The sequence below is a fragment of the Pituophis catenifer genome, unplaced genomic scaffold (genome assembly GCF_029215685.1).
Source record: "Pituophis catenifer annectens isolate HBS135680 unplaced genomic scaffold, rPitCat1.0.hap2 SCAF_2, whole genome shotgun sequence".
NCBI lineage: Eukaryota > Metazoa > Chordata > Lepidosauria > Squamata > Colubridae > Pituophis > Pituophis catenifer.
Window position 1 is genome coordinate 145,312,054 of NW_027256882.1, and position 16,180 is coordinate 145,328,233.

A 16,180-nucleotide genomic window follows, 5' to 3' on the forward strand; every position below is an offset into this window, starting at 1 on the left:
AAAACTGAAATTTTTAGAAAAGCAAAATAGCAGTGAATTTATCAGGTGCAAAAGACCATGTCTACACATAAAGGTCCAAACATACTGATTTATTGCTAAAAAACCCCCTATCTTTTAGGAATCTTCTCAAATAACAGTTACTGCTTGGGGTTAGATAAGGTTCAATAGAATTAAAGTCCTCTTGTGGCTATGTAAGGATTCTTGGCTGATCCCTCTTTTAACTCCGTCACCAAGTTCTGCCACTCCTACAGAATTAGGTGTGCTAAACGTCTTGTAAATTTAATATACCTATTTCATTTTAACAAAAAGGAGGGACTAGATTAGTTCTAGATTAGCCCTTCTGGGGATGTCATCAATGACATGTTAGCGCCTTGGCACCCTAAACATGTCTTGGCACCCTAAACATGTCTTGGCACCCTAAATTTTTAAAAATGCAATTTATGGTCACTCAATATATTAACTTTGCTTTTCCTTAAAGTGGCATAAAATTGGTCCCAGGATGACATACATCCATACCTCCTGTTTCTCCCATGGTATCATGTCAATGCTGTGAACACAACCTGCTAAATATTATGTTTGGCACAACATCGTGGCATTAGAAATACAAAGAGAACGTTGAGTATTAACACAAGGACTTGTTCTTCATCTGTGGCTGGACTATTATGACATTTGCAACTATCAGCAGTTTTGTTGTTTTATGGTGTTAAGTTTGCCTGTAGGCCAGGAAGGTACTCTGTAGGATGTAGAAAAAGTAAAGTGTGGGATTGAAAGATTTAAGGAGCCTTAATGGGGTAGGCTTGTGAATCTTTAGTTTTGTTTGCCCACCCCAGCAATTGCCTAAGGATTCTTGGAGTTGTGGGTCCAACACATGCAGCAAGCTGGAGAGGCCTGATCTGTGCAGAGTAGGCTTTTCTCTGCTTTCTGACACTTTCTGAATCTTCAACTGGATTATCTCTGTGTGCTGGAGAATCATCCCTCATTTGCTAGAGTCAGTAGTTAGCGTGGAATTGTGCTCACTCCTGAAACGTGCAGAACGATCGGGTAAAGTGGGTTGCAGAAGATGGGGATACTGTATGCAGTAGGGTTTTTGTGTGTGAAAAGGAGTGAAGGTGCACAAAATGGAAAATGGATTTTGTTTTGAGCTTAACACAACAGCCAAACAGAGAACATTCGGTTGGAACAAAACATGGAACAGTTTCAGCATTGTGCGTTCCCTTGCGACAAATCACAAATCCCCAGGCCTAACCGGACAAAGCCCGGCTAGCATTTATAAATACATCTGAACAAAAAGGGCCTTTGGATGGTCATCACCACACCTATTGTTTTATGGTAATTTTGTGTGTTTTAATTGGCTTTTATGTTTTTTTTATACTTTATGGTGTAAACTGCTGGAAATTGACTGTTGAGTTCTGCAACTTGTAAATTGATTAAATAAATAGAAGTCATCAGACATACAACTTTTACTTAATAAAAACGAAGATGGTATTTTACATTTCATTTGGCAACCTATTTGAGGGTGGGAGTGGAGTGGGGGCTCAGTAGACAGCCCAAATTGGCAAATATATCTTTGCAACAAGTGTGTTTTGAACTGCATCAGTGGTGCACGAGAGTGTGAGCTTACTGGACAAACGGGAGTCCACAATCAGGAGGGCACAAGAGCATGCACTGGATTTCTCCCCAAATAGGTGCCCCTCAACAGTCAAGACTGAACCCAATACGTGGGAGCAGAGTGGAGAACAGGTGAATATGGTATCATGCCATTTTGTTTTGTAGTTTTAATGGAAGTGCCCAATGCGGTTTCAGATATTCTGAGTTTAAAACAGGTGTTTTGAGCTTAAAATAGGCCTGTTTTAGGCTGAGACATTTCCAGAATAGGAATTTCGAACTCAGAACAAATCATTTTTAATAAATGGAGTCTTTTGCATGTAAATCATTGTGAACAAAGGATTTTGAATGTCACTAGGAAATCATTTAATGAAACAGGCAATTCTGTGGTATTGGAAAGGTAGGATCTGCAAGTGGTTAATAATTTTTTCAAGGAATCCAAGAGGATCTTTGAAAAGAGATACAGTTAGTGGCCTCTAATTTGTCCTCCTTTTTTTTTTATTAGAACAGCTTTGGGGTTTTGCTTTGAACAAAATACAAAGTGACTTGGAAAGTTGTCTATGGAGATTCTCGATTATCCAGGTCATGGTTGTGACTTGAAGAAGCAGCTTGGTTGAGAAGCAAAACATTTTCAAAGAAAAAAACCAAGAAAGTCCATCTGCCTTTTGGAAAAAAAACATTTTTGGCATGACTTAGAAAGTTAGAACAACTTTGGAAATATAAGCAAGATACTGAAGAATTCTAAAGAGTTTTGACAAGAAATCCAATGACAGTGTTTTGAGAAGTATACAAGGATTTTGAATCATCGAAGATCCTTTGTTATCGCTAATATGATACACAACATTTTAATTCGCTTTCATAGTGATAAAAATAAGGAAACAAATGGGAATAATGCTGGATATAGTGTTTGATTGGTGGGTATCTCTTTACATAGTTGATAACCACTATGCAATAAATCTTAAAATTGCTGTCCTCTGGTTTTTGAACGATTTCTGTTTTTTGCTTCTGCTTTCTACTCTTTCTGCTTAGAGTGCCTGCTGATCTCTTTCCGGTATAGTAACAAAAGCACTCAGATCCAAGTGAATTCATTCTTTGCCTACACACATTTTTTTGCTGCGCCTGTTGTGCGTTAGACCATGAAACTAGCTTCGCCAGCAATTTCCCAGGAGAATTCCATTGGTATCTCCCTGATGATCTCTGAAACTCAATGGCCGCATAAAGGAAAAGCCATCTAGTTTAAGGTGGATATGTGAAGGGGAAAAATCAATCACAATGTCACATTTGCTGGGCAGTTTCTGAATGGAACTATACCATCTGCTACCTGTAGATGTCCCAAGAGTCCAGACGGTTTTTGTCCAGAATGCTTGTGGCTGCCAGAACTGGTCCAGCACAGGTTAGGTTTCTCTAGGAGAAGCCATGCCGTTGCCTGTGAACCTCCTTGCTTCTGTTATCCCTGAGCTTCATTACTTCTATTTACATTACTTCATGCTATTTCTTCTCTTGGCAGGTTTATGTGCACTTTCTATCAACCATTCCAACTCCTACGTGGCATATCCTGGTAGTCCTGTTGTCGGCGAGATTGTGTTGTATGATGGAAACCTTTTGGTAGGTGCACACATGAATTGCGAAGGTATTCTGGGGCACAGATTTGGTAACTCTGGCTTGAGAATAGAATTTAAATGAGGTAGGATTACATTACACTTGTAGCATGCAGCATATACTTAGGGCTGGGCAGAAAGTTGTTTTGATTTTGATGCTCTGGAGTCCATTTGGGATGTTTTCCTTTATTTTTATTGTTTGCTGCCATTATTTTCCGAACTGTTTCCCAAACCCTCCTTCCTATCCCCTGTTGAATAATCAGATTTGTTGTTCCAACTTAGTGGGAGTCCTATCATGAACATGATTAATTCAAAGGAGAGGGATGCAAGAAAGAGAAAATGTATTTTGTTCTGTACATAGAACAAACACTACCGTGGGGGGAATTCAGCTAGATTTAGTTGACTTGTCCCCTGTTCTTCTATAGTTAGAATCATGTGGTAGTCCAGGGTTTTGCCAAAGCAGATTTCAAAAGATCTTGCAAGATGAGTAGAGCAACACTGATTTACCTTATTCTTCTCTCCTCTAGTTATTGTGAACCAGCCCCCACCTATTGATTATCCCAGTGCCTTCCTTCTCCTTCCCTTCATTGCTGCCATCATACTTTAATTCAAGATCACTTTAAGGTCCAAGTCTATGTTGGCCTTCCCCACATTGACCCAATACTAGTTTCCTTTCACTGCTGCTACATGCTGCTGTCAGCTCCACCATTTCTTCACTGACTCCCTCCTTAGAACGTGCGTGTTCCAAATTATGCCTGGAGCACTTATATATCTTCAGTGCAAGACTGATGGAATGTGCCCGTTAGACCTGGGCATCCAAAAATGGCTGTTTTATACATGGTTCCACACATCGTACATTTTGCATGTGCTTATATCATAATGTTAGATAGGCAATGTATTTTTTACTTCGGAGGGATGAAATGTATTTTAGTTATTATAGCCATATTTTATTTTCCCCCTGCTTAACAGAGAGATGTTTGTTCTATTTCTGCCCATGAAGGGCCCCTCGCGGCCTTGGCTTTCAACTCTACAGGGTCAAAACTAGCAAGTGCTTCTGAAAAGGTAAGTCAGCAGTGTAACGGGAGACTGACAAATAGACCTTGGGTTTTCTCAGAGGAAGTGAACTAAAGAAGATGAGTATTTGGATTATCATTTGATTCTGTTGGGTATCTTTTATCCCCCTCTAGTAAGAGCTCTATTGGGAACTGCTGAGGGATTGCTATAAAGATGGGCAGCTACATACATGTTTTATACATATATTACATAAATAAAATTTCATTTAGTTTTTTCTCTCTGTCTTGTTTTCCCTTCAGCCTAGGACAAAAATTTATTCATTCATTTAGGGTTTTCCCCCCCTCTTAATTCGTTTAGGATTTTTTTTCTCCCCATATCATTTGGTTCTTTTTTGTCCTTAGTTTTTTATTTCATTTAGTTGTTTCTCTCTTAGGTTAATGCTGTCTTGCTTTACTCAGCATAGGACAAAAATGTGGTCTAGTGCTCTAGATTTTCAATTTGATATCTTAATGAAATTTTTATGACAGTGACTTGAACACACGTCTGTGTAACAGTCCTATTCATTTGGAGTGCTTGGTTATTCAGGAGGCTGTTTAGAATCCAGAGGAGTGAAAAACTTTTTGATGAAAAAGTGTTCATCAAACAAATTTTTGATGAAATAGCAGGAAAAAAGTCTAGAATTGTTTATCTTGAAGGGCCTATAAAGGCCACAGTTTCCAACTTTCTACTCAGTATGGGAATTCAGATTTAAAGCATCCATAAAGAGGTCAAGAGATACATTAAATGTATCTCTTGACCTCTTTCAATGAAGAAAGAATCTTATCACCTTTCTGAGTAATTAATTTCACTATTGAACTATTCTTAAGAGTAAGAATAGTAACATTTGACTGAAATCTGCCTTCCTTTAACTTCATTCCAGCATTCAGGAACAAGAGCATTGTTGACCTTTCAGTTATTTGAAGACTGCTATCAGAGTACATAGAGTTAAACATACTGTATAACTCTTATCTACAGAAAATAGCTACAGGTCATACATTTAGAAATGTCATTCAGATCATACTCGCTCAGGAACAAATCTCAACCAGGAGTCCTTGTTCTATAACAGCATGTAATGACCCAATTAGTAGCCACCCAACCTAGACAAACATATTGCTTAATCCTAAACGGTATTTCCTCAGATGTAAACTTTAGAGGCAACAACTTTCTAATAATGTTCTGTGGCATTAGCTGAAAGTAAACCATCCATTCATTTTGTGTTTACTTAGGATGAACTTTGCTCTGATATCTATCTATAATTGTTCCTAGGATAACTTTAAAAATAATAATTATTAGATCCTACCAAGAAACTTACAAGTTAGAAAATGGGACAGGTGGGGAGGTGGGAGAGTGGCTACCAAGAAGGAGGAGAAAAAGGGCAGAGAAAACACGTGTGGAATAAGACTCACTCTTTTTCTGGCACTGAGGACTGTTTAATTTATTCTACCTTGCTGAATAGTAAGTGGGCAACCTTGTGGTTTGCATGTACCTTAGTTCTGTGGCTCTCCAGTTTCACATTGTTGAAATTGGTGCATTTTGTGTTAAAAAGCAACAAAATGGCTGCATTGAGCATCTGTTAGCTTTAACCCACCTATTTCATAATCATAAAAAAAAACCCTCCTCCATGATCTTAAGAGTGGCTCTAATCTGGCAGACTCTCCACTAGCCTCTCTGATGACACAACTTTTCTGTGCCCCTTGCTACAAAATGGTTATCCACCCAAAGTCGAAAGGAAGGTAGCGCCTCCTCTCCAAAAGCAAAATGCTGTTATTGCTTCCCGCCTGATTGCCTCTTCACTTTCGTATCTCATGTCTTTCCTTTCAGGGAACCGTCTTTCGTGTTTTTTCCATCCCCGAAGGACAAAAACTCTACGAATTCAGGAGAGGAATGAAGAGGTTGGTCTGCTGCTCTTATGTCAGTATTTCACTTGAAATAACAGGTTATTTATTGGATTCTGAGGCTGCTTAATCCAAAAATATTCTGGGCAACTTCATTGATTGATATGTGCCATCAAGTCATTTTTGACTCCTAGTTACCACATAGATTTCTCTGTAGTGATCCATCCCTAATCTGTTCTTTCAAGTGGGCAGTTTAGAATATTTAAAAACACATACAAGTAGCCCTCGGCTTGCAACCATTCAAAGTTGTAAGAAGCACTGAAAAAAGTGACTTATGACCGTTTTTCACAGTTAACAGCCGTTGCAGCATCCCTGAGGTCACATGATCAAAATCTGGCTGGACACTGTATTTTGGACCAACTGTAGCCTCCAAATTGTTTTCAAGGGCAGCCATATGTAGGGTGCTTTGTAGTAATCCCAACCGCAAGATGATTAGGTCATAAGCGACCATCTGAAGGGCCTTCTGATCAAGGAAAGGGTATAGCTAGCATACAAGGCGAACCTGTACAGAACTCTCCTGGTCAGAGCTCCCATCTGCTCTTCAAGCTATAGCTATGAGTCCAGGTGGGCATGCTAGTCTCAAATGGGAAATGCAATGGTGAAAACAGCCCAGACCCAGCAATCCAGTTACAGCCATTCAGTCTTGAGCTAAAGATTTTCCTCACCCAGATTTGAGCAGCCTTCATACCCTGGGTCAATACATTGACAGATTTACCTGCAGAATCTAGGGCTCACCTAGTAGTTTCATGTGGATGTTAAAGAGGTAGAGTGAGAGCATCAAACTCTCAAGCAACCCACAAGTGAGGGGCAGCAGATCCTTCTGTCAAATGGAGTGGAACCAATCACCGAGCAAGAAGGAAAATTACTGCAGCATATGAGCGCTACGTGGGGCTGCTTTTGACAATCAGTCAGAAGCTTCAGATGGTACAGAATGCAGTTGCACAGGTTGTAAAATGGTGTCAGCTACTCGGCGCGTGTAACATCACTGCTTTGATTGCCAGTGATTTTTCTAGTTACAAGCAATTCATCGTGCTGGTTGTCATCCCTTATGGGTTTAGAGGGTTACCTGAGGGGGTCCCCTTCTTCCAGTTGTTTCTATCTCTTCAATCTGGTCCAGCAGGATGGGCATGCTCCAGGTTCTGCCAGCCAAAAACATGTTGGTTGGCAGGGACCAGGGGATGTTCCTTTTCTGCTGTAGCTCCTGCCTTTTAGAAGACCTTCTGTCCTAAGATTAGGATGGCCCCACCCTGCTGATCTTTTGGAAGGCCTTCAAAAGGAAACTTTTCAGTGATACATTATATATTATTTTTCTTACTCTAAAGTAGTAAAACTTTGGGGTATTCTTATGCAGAAGCACCCACAGAATTAAAAATACAGGGAAACTGTATGATTGATCTGCTAGAACGTCTATCCTGCCTGTCATCCAAGAGATCAGGGTAATTTACATACAGTGCAGATTCCTCCCATTTTTTCCGCAACAATAAGCCTGTGATATCGGTTTAATTGAGAGAGATTGGTCCTATCTCATCCAAGAAACATCCACAGCTAAGAATGGATTAGAATCTGGTTGCTGCGCTCCTAGCCAAATATCCTTAATGCTACACCATTGCTAATCAATTCTTCAGAGATGTTCTCATGAGACTTTTTAAAAATGTATTTCCGTCCTAGAAGAACCTCTGCAACTTGCTTATTTGGACCGGTCTATTACCTTTTCCTATTCCATTTAAGTTGTCTGGGTTCTTTCTTCCCTTTATTTTAGGTACGTGAACATCAGCTCCCTTGTGTTTAGTATGGATTCCCAGTTCTTGTGTGCATCAAGCAATACTGAGACAGTGCATATTTTTAAGTTGGAGCATCTCACCGACAGGTAGGTAGCAAAATGATGCTGCATGTGCCACTGAAAACTGAGCTGTAGCAAGGGAACTCTCTCTTGACAGGTTTTTGTAGATGGCAGATGGAAGCTGAGAAAGATACTCCTCACTAGGTCTAGATCTGCTCACAGACAACCAAGGTTTGCTTGTTGGGAGAATTACTTCAGTAATCTCTCCTAATCGGCTACAGTTGTTTTTCTACATGGATCACTCAGGCTTTGCTTTGACCATCCCTGAAAACCTGTTGGCAGAATGGAAAACTTGTTCAGATCCCAGTTATTGCCAATTGATTCCAGGATTTGGGTTTTGGATGGTTACTATATATGTTCAAGCTGACTCATTTCCAATGGCTGACTGCAAATGGCAGTATAGGCATCTGTAGTTCTGGCACTTGTGAAGCCACACAATGAAATACCGTTGTGATTCAGAAATGGATTTCCTCGGGTTTGTAAAAGCAGTTGTAGGTTCACTCAGGGAGCTAGGAATAGCAAAGTGATGGATTGCAGTTCAAGCTGGACTCAGAAACGTTGACCAAGAACCTGCTCTCTGGCAATGGCTTGGTTTCCTGGCCATAGTATTTATCCTAGACCTGTTTAATCTTCTTTATTGGAATAGTGGCTGTGTTGCAGTTATGTTACTAATACAATCCTAGAAAGGTTTAGCTTTCTAGAAGATAGGCTCAAGATCCAAATGGATCTTGACAGACTTGAACACTGGGCCCTATCTAACAAAATGAAATTCAATGTAGAAAAAAGTAAAGTCTTACACTTAGATAAGAAAAACCAAAAGCACACATATAAACTGGGGGAAACCAGGCATAATAGCAGTGACTGTGAGTGGGATCTGGAGTCTTAGTGGATAATCAGTTAAATATGAGCCAGCAGTGTGTAGCGGCAGCTAAAAAAGCCAACACAATCCTAAATTGTATTAACAGAGGGATACAATCAAGATCAAGTGAGGTACTAATACCACTCTATAAAACCCTAGTAAGACCACACCTAGAGTACTGCATCCAGTTTTGGTCATCGCACTATAAAAAAGATGTTGAGACTCTAGAAAAAGTGCAGAGGAGAGCAACCAGGATGATTAGGGGACTGAGACTAAAACATATGAAGAACGGTTACATGAACTCGGCATGAGTGTCTATTGAAGAGAAGGACTAGGGGAGACATGATAGCCATCTTCCAATATTTGAGGGGCTGCCACAGAGAGGAGGGGGTCAAGCTGTTTTCCAAAGCACCTGAAGGCCAGACAAGGAATAATGGATGGAAACTGACCAAGGAGAGATTCAACCTAGAAATGAGGAGGAACTTTTTGACAGTGAGAACAATCAACCAATGGAACAGCTTACCTTTGGACTTTCAACAAAAGATTGGACTGCCATTTGTCAGAAATGGTGTAGGGTCTCCTGCTTGAGTGGGAGGTTGGACTAGATGACCTAGTTGGAAGGGATGACCTCTGTTAAGCTGCTCTTAGCTGCTCCTGTTTCCAGTCTTTTATGCAGCTAGTTTAAGGCTTGGAGCTCTTAGTGACTGCTTTTGACCCCATGTTTACCAAATGAGAATGTTTGTTTGTTTGTTTGTTTGTTTGTTTATTTATTTATTTATTTATTTTTAAATTTGTATACCGCCCTTCTCCCTGAGGACTCAGGGCGGTGAACAGCCAAGTAAAAGCATAAACTACAAACCTTAAAATACAATTAAAAAGATATATATAAATTTGGCCCCATGATTAAAAACAATAACAAACAATTAAAAACATTTTAAAAAGTGTTAGGCCAGCCCGGCTTGCTGGAAAAAGAAGGTTTTAAGAGCACGCCGGAAGGCACCGATATATTGTATCCTACTTTGAATGCCTGTCTGAACATCAGGCAGAGAGCAGTCGCAAGAGAGGTAAGCCAGAATTGAGGAAAGAAGTATCTTTGTTGGAATGTATGGTAGCCATTCAATATAAATGTAGAGATCTCCATGACCAGAAGTGCCTCTGTCCACATTGGCAGGTGTGTCAGCTACGTCCTTTATCAGCAAAAGTTCAAGCATTAAGATGTGTGCCTAGCTTATCTCAAAAATAGATTACCATGACAAGCTCTGAACGACATCGTCTTGGGCTTGCAATATCCAGAGGTGAATGCCACAACAAAAACGTCCTTTTTGGGCTGCCTTACCATAAGTGGGCCAAAAGATCATTGCTAGCTCCTTCCAGCCTGCTGTTAAGCCAGGTGGAAGGTTTGGGTATTATTACAAACCCCAAACCATTCAGGATCAGACTACTTTATTCTAGCTCTTGCTGATGCCTGCACAAACCAGGCATGGCTCAGAGATTGCCAGTTGGCAACTTGAAGGTAGGTCTTCATAGCAGTGGCAGTTTGATTTACTTTTATAGTATTTGGTTTTTTTTTAAATAAATAACTCGAGGCGATGCTCATAGCTAGTATGCCTTCCTCCAATATCCCCACAACAACACTTCTCCTGTGAATGGCTTCCTTTCAATAGTACTTAAGTGCTGGAGTACAGTGGGTGCTTTTTAAAATGCCCTCTTTTATGTTGGCTTTTCTTAGACTGATCTTTCAGTCAATTGCTTTGATTTCATAGCATGCTTTAAAGTTGTTGCTGTCAATTGCTTTTGGAAGTCTCTATCTTCACTGAGAGTTGGGATTCATCCTGCAATAGCTTTAAAGGGGGAAATTCAAACTTTTTTGCCTACCACAATACTGTTTTGAACCACCTCTGAGTGCTTGGTGAGAAAGGGGTTTGCTTAGGCCATGGGTGTCAAACACAAGGCCGGGGGCCGGATCTGGTCCTCAGGGTATTTAGATTTGGCCTGCGCGGCAGCCCTGGAAACAGCAAAGGACCGGCCTGCAGTGCTTTTGGCAGAGAAAACGGGCTCCCAAGCTCTGTTTTCAGCTGCCACGGCCTCCTGCGACCCTCTGTCAGTAAAAACGGAGCTCGGGAAGGCCGCGTGCGACCCTCCCGAGCTCCGTTTTCACTGGCAGAGGGTCACAGGAGGCCGTGGCAGCCGAAAACGGAGCTCGGGAGCCCGTTTTCACTGGCAGAGTGCTCCGGCCACCACAGGCACCCCCGACAGGAGTGATGTTGAGCTGGCCATGCCCACCCCGGCCCCCTGAGGTCAAACAACCCTGATGCGGTCCTGAATGAAATAAGAGTTTGACACCCCTGGCTTAGGCGTACAGTGTTACATTAAACAGTAACACATAATTAAACAACTGATGCAAATGTCAATAATATTTTAACTTTAGATTTGTTGCTGTTATTTACAAAACGCCATCCACCTCTATTGCATTTCATTAATGATAAGGGTTTTATTCCTGTATTAGGAACATCTGAGGGCCCCCATCTCTGAAATGGTGAAGTGAAAGGGAAACAGGGAAGTCTGATGAGGAGTGAAGGAGAGATAATGAAATTATCTGCTTTAGGCTTTAGGAAATGAAGATCCTTGTTGTTATTATATCGTACAGATGTTCCCGGAGTAGAATGTTATAATCTGGCATTTTGTTTGTCTTAGTCGGCCAGAAGAACCTCCCTCCTGGAGTGGATACATGGGCAAGATGTTCATGGCTGCCACCAACTACCTCCCTTCTCAAGTATCGGGCATGATGAGCCAAGACCGGGCCTTTGCTACCGTGCGCCTGAACTTCTCTGGACAAAGGAACATCTGTGTGCTCTCGACGTACGTAAGCTGGGCTACAGCAACTAAACAGGATTGCCTTCCTTTTGTGTTGGACAAACTATTTTATTTAGGAGAGGCACCAAGGTTCCAGTGAAAATGTTTCAGAAATGGCACAGTGCGGGGTGAATCAAATAGTGTTGAGTAAGGCTAAAACATTCCCCCATTTTTTCAAATAATACAACTGCATGAAGTAGATTGGTTAGTAAAAGAAGTGAATTTTGCTCTGCATCACAGGATAATACTATGATGGCTTCATTTAGGAGAAAACTTCCTTGTTGGTGTGACTAATGTAGCCTTATAATAGGTTCAAAATCATATGCTTATATATGTCTGCATACAGTATATGTCTCTAGGATTTTTACCCCTATGTATATTTCCTACTATTAATTAAAAATACTGTAGTAATTGACACTAAAATCAGAGAAATAGGCAAACTGTGGCTGTCAAATCTCTCCCATAAGCATCTTCACCTTACAAATCCATTTTCCAGGAAATCTAGTGTGGGCAAATAGGTGGTACAGCTTATTTAGAGGTCGTTTCAGCTATGTTCCTGTACATTTTTATTAGGATCCAAAAGTTGCCTCGGCTCTTAGTTACAACATCTGGTGGACATCTCTACATCTACAACCTGGATCCCCAAGATGGCGGAGAATGTGTTTTAATCAAGAAGCACAGGTAACAGCTTAGTTATTTCAAGAATTCAAAGAAAATGTAGAGAAAATAAAGAAGAAAATGTAGGATAATTTAAAAGGGATTGTCTACACTATATATACACACACATATACCCTTAAGTCTCACAGCAGACAACACAAAATGTCTGATAAAGCCTGGAAAGTGGTGATTTGAGATGTCACCCAACTATGGCAATACAAACATCTTGATTTACGTAGGAAAAACCCTGGCTAGAACAGGTATGTATATATATATATATATTCATAAGGGTCATTCACAAAAAATATGTACAATTATGCTGGGGCATGTAAAAGTGAAAGAGATGTGAAGTGAGCATTATCAGATGATAATACTGAATGCTGCTGTAGAATACAAAAAGTCCACAGGCCCTCACTCGGAGAAACAGAATTCTATATAGCAAGAAAAGTCCCTTCAGTTATATTCTGATAGAACAGGGGTGTCAAACTCAAGGCCCGCAAGCCAGATCTGGCCTGTGGGGGGCTTAGATCTGGCCTGGGGGCCACCTTGGAAACAGCAAAGGACTGGCCCGTGATGCCTCTGCCAGCGAAAATGGACCTCGGGGGGGCACATGTGCCCTCCCCCCTGAGCTCTGTTTTCGCTGTCAGAGGGTTGCAGGAGGATCCCCTCAGCCCCTACCGGGCCACCACAGGTGCCGACACAAGTGATATTGACTGGCCACACCCTCCTGGCCCCCTGAGGTCAAACACAACCCTTATGCGGCCCTTAGTGAAATCGAGTTTGACACCTGTGATAGAACAAGACAGCTCCAAAGTGCAGCCCAAGGGAAGCACATGCCAAAGGGAAAATGAATGCAGCAAAGGAACCATAAGAGTACTTGCAGGGAGATAAATTGGGTGAAGATGTAGAAACGTGGAGACATAATTTGTGCTATACTTTTAAAAAAAAAATAGTAACAGTTGAAATTGACAATATGTCCCTTTCATGTCATCAATAATGCAAAGCCCTGGCCTGGAACTGAAGTATTCTAGGAATTAATTTAACTGTTAAATTAACTCTTACGCTTAACTTTTACACTTCTGTGGTGTAGGTTGCAGCTCTGATCTACTCTGGCAGAGCCACCTTATTTCGATGCTAATCACCACTCCCATGCCTGGTGATGAGTGTGTTTGTATTGTGTACAATATAAACCCGCAAAACTTTATTTTGTCCTTGACTGACTTGTTGCTTGTAGTTTAAAATTGTTCTTTGGGGATATTGTGTTGTGTGATACTTTTAGGGTTTAGTTGAAGGACCAAGGGTAGGATATGATTTAGGTTAAACGTATATAGAAGAGATACTGTTTTCTATTTAAACAAATACATCTTGCCATTTTGTCTGTTGTAGTCTTGATCCTCTTCAGATGTCTTGGCAATAACTTTATATCAGTATAAATACCTTTCCCAAAGGTGTTTTTCAAAAGGTGGGGAATGGAAGGATTTATATTCTTTGCATTCCTTCCATTCCAAATCCTTCCATTCCCTACCCTTCAGTCATAACTGAAGAAGCTTCTTGGATGAGAAGTGAAACGTCTTCAAGGGAAAAAACCAAGAAAGTCCAGTTGCCTTTTAGAAAAGCACCTTTGGGATAACCATGACCTTCTTCTTGTCTCCCAAACATCTTTGAAGAACTCAAGCTGCAACTGTGTTCTGCATAAAAGCATTATAGTATCTCTGTCCATTTGACTTGCCAAACAATGCATCCTATGGCTGGAGATGGCACAAAAACCTCCATCTCTGTTAAGTCGAGCTTAAGCAACAAATAACAGTACAATCAGTTGTTGAAGTTACTGGGTACTGACTAGCCTTTATTTCAAACCCCCTCATTTTCCTGGCCCACATCCTTTTAGCTTGCTTGACTGGGTAAAGCCAGAAGAGAACAAAGAAAACGATCTTCTGTCTCCAGCAACTCAAACCTATGCTGCTACCGTAGCTAGGCAGACTTCAGTGCCTTCCCCTTCTATGATGCCAGGTCAGTACCAGATTTACAGCAAGCTGCGGGTTGCTTGTTTTAGTCATGTCAGAATTGTTCACTGCTACGTATTTGTGAGTTTCTCTGAGTCATTTTAAAAATATTTTTATGAAAATATGTATAATGCATTACTTGACATCTTTGGCACTTTCCTATACCGTACAAGATGTTGGTGTTATTGGAATTTTCTGAAATTTATGTTCCCAAAATGTTGGAAGGTTGATTTCACAGGCTTAGCAAATCCCTTGATACCTCTGAGAATGTCTGTGTATTATTTGCACATGAATGTGTGAATGGAGAGGATTTTTACAGTAAAGTCCTAATTGTAATATTTCAGCTGTGATAGTTGAATGACAGGTACAGACCACCACTTGATGCTCTCTAGCCACCCGGTAATTTACGCGGAACGAGAGGTGCCTGTGTAAAAATCATTCTATAAGATTCAGTTTAAAGGCTTATAAGCTAAGTTGTCTTCTTACATTGCAGGTTACTCGGAAGATGGGGGAGCCCTTCGAGGAGAGATAATACCTGAGCATGAATTTGCTACTGGGCCAGTATGTCTGGATGATGAAAATGAATTTCCACCTGTGAGCATTAGGAGTACTTAAAACAGCATTGTGAAATTCCTGCTGAGAAGAAAAGCTTAAATCTTTTCTTCTGAGCGATCTGTCCCTTCCTCTCCTGCTTGGTAGCCATCTCTGTTCCACTTCTAAAATAACTTGGGGAGGGGATGTGTGACTCCCACCGTGGGCTTTTGGAGTGAGGCCTTCTACAAACCTGTTTTCCAAGTATATTTGTAATAGTGAATCCGAATTACACCAGGCTGTGGGCTGCCAGGTAAAGGGAGGGCTGGGTTCCATGCCTTTCGAAGTTCAACCATGCAGCAGTGTCATGTACTTCTAGGCCACGTCTGGCTTCCTTACAAAATTATCCTCCCAAGATAATGATGTCTTCAAGGTGTAGTTCAGATCTGAGTGCACGCTTTGGATGCCAGAGCAACTCTTCACACACGTGTTGCTTTCCAAGTGGTTCGGAGCAAGCCCAGAAGAGAAACTTAACAAAGGGCTGCTGTCTCAGAAATGTGAAAGGAAGGGTTGTATTTCCCATTTGATTCCTCTAGCCTTATTTTCTACATCCCGTGGTACTTTGTTTGGTGTCTGAAGGTTGTCTGAAGTTTTGCACACCACCTTGCCCTGCCCTTTCTCCATAATGGGAGGAGGAGGTTTGTAGCAAGATCAGGGGAAAGGGATCACCAGCGTCATTTGTGTGCAGTTGCAGCGGTCAGGGGGATTTACTGCCATGCCTGGGCTACTAGAGACAGAGGCTATCTATTTCTGAGGGGAGATGAGAGGTTAAGAAATATGAAATATAGATAAGTAAATAAAATGTCAGGGACACAAGGCAAAAAGAGACGGAGCAGCCATCCCAGCAGATGCCTGAATTCACCGAGCTTTGAGACCGTATCTTTGAAGCTTCTCCGTCTCTGTTGATGCAGGTGCATTATCCAAAATCTAATGGGGGAAAGGAAGAAGAAGGGTTGTACTCACTTGACCTTTAAAAGGGAGGACTTAAAACTTCTTTCATGGGGACATTTTTCAAATAGGTTGTTTATATTGGCTTGAGTTTTTCCTTCTTGTGGATGTTTTTTTTTAATCTTGCCAGGCCTTTCAGTCAAGGCTTGCTTGTTCCTAAGATTTAACAACCCCTTTTCTAAGACGCGTAAGTTTCCTGAGAGTAGGGACTGCTCCAGCTGGTTCTTTATATGAGATGGAGGTGGCTGAAAAATTCCAAATATAGAATGGGATCATGG

The 16,180-nt window shown here is 41.1% G+C and overlaps 1 protein-coding gene across 1 annotated transcript in view; it reads left to right on the top strand.

The window, feature by feature from the left end:
• Positions 1-16,180, top strand: part of WIPI1 (WD repeat domain, phosphoinositide interacting 1) — a 42,849-nt gene that overhangs the window by 22,538 nt on the left and 4,131 nt on the right. Inside the window, exons 5-12 of the mRNA XM_070937728.1 lie at positions 3,113-3,210; positions 4,173-4,265; positions 6,078-6,148; positions 7,911-8,018; positions 11,545-11,709; positions 12,277-12,384; positions 14,249-14,370; positions 14,857-14,957. Coding sequence (XP_070793829.1) covers positions 3,113-3,210; positions 4,173-4,265; positions 6,078-6,148; positions 7,911-8,018; positions 11,545-11,709; positions 12,277-12,384; positions 14,249-14,370; positions 14,857-14,957 — 866 coding nt within the window. The remainder of the gene's footprint in view (positions 1-3,112; positions 3,211-4,172; positions 4,266-6,077; positions 6,149-7,910; positions 8,019-11,544; positions 11,710-12,276; positions 12,385-14,248; positions 14,371-14,856; positions 14,958-16,180) is intronic.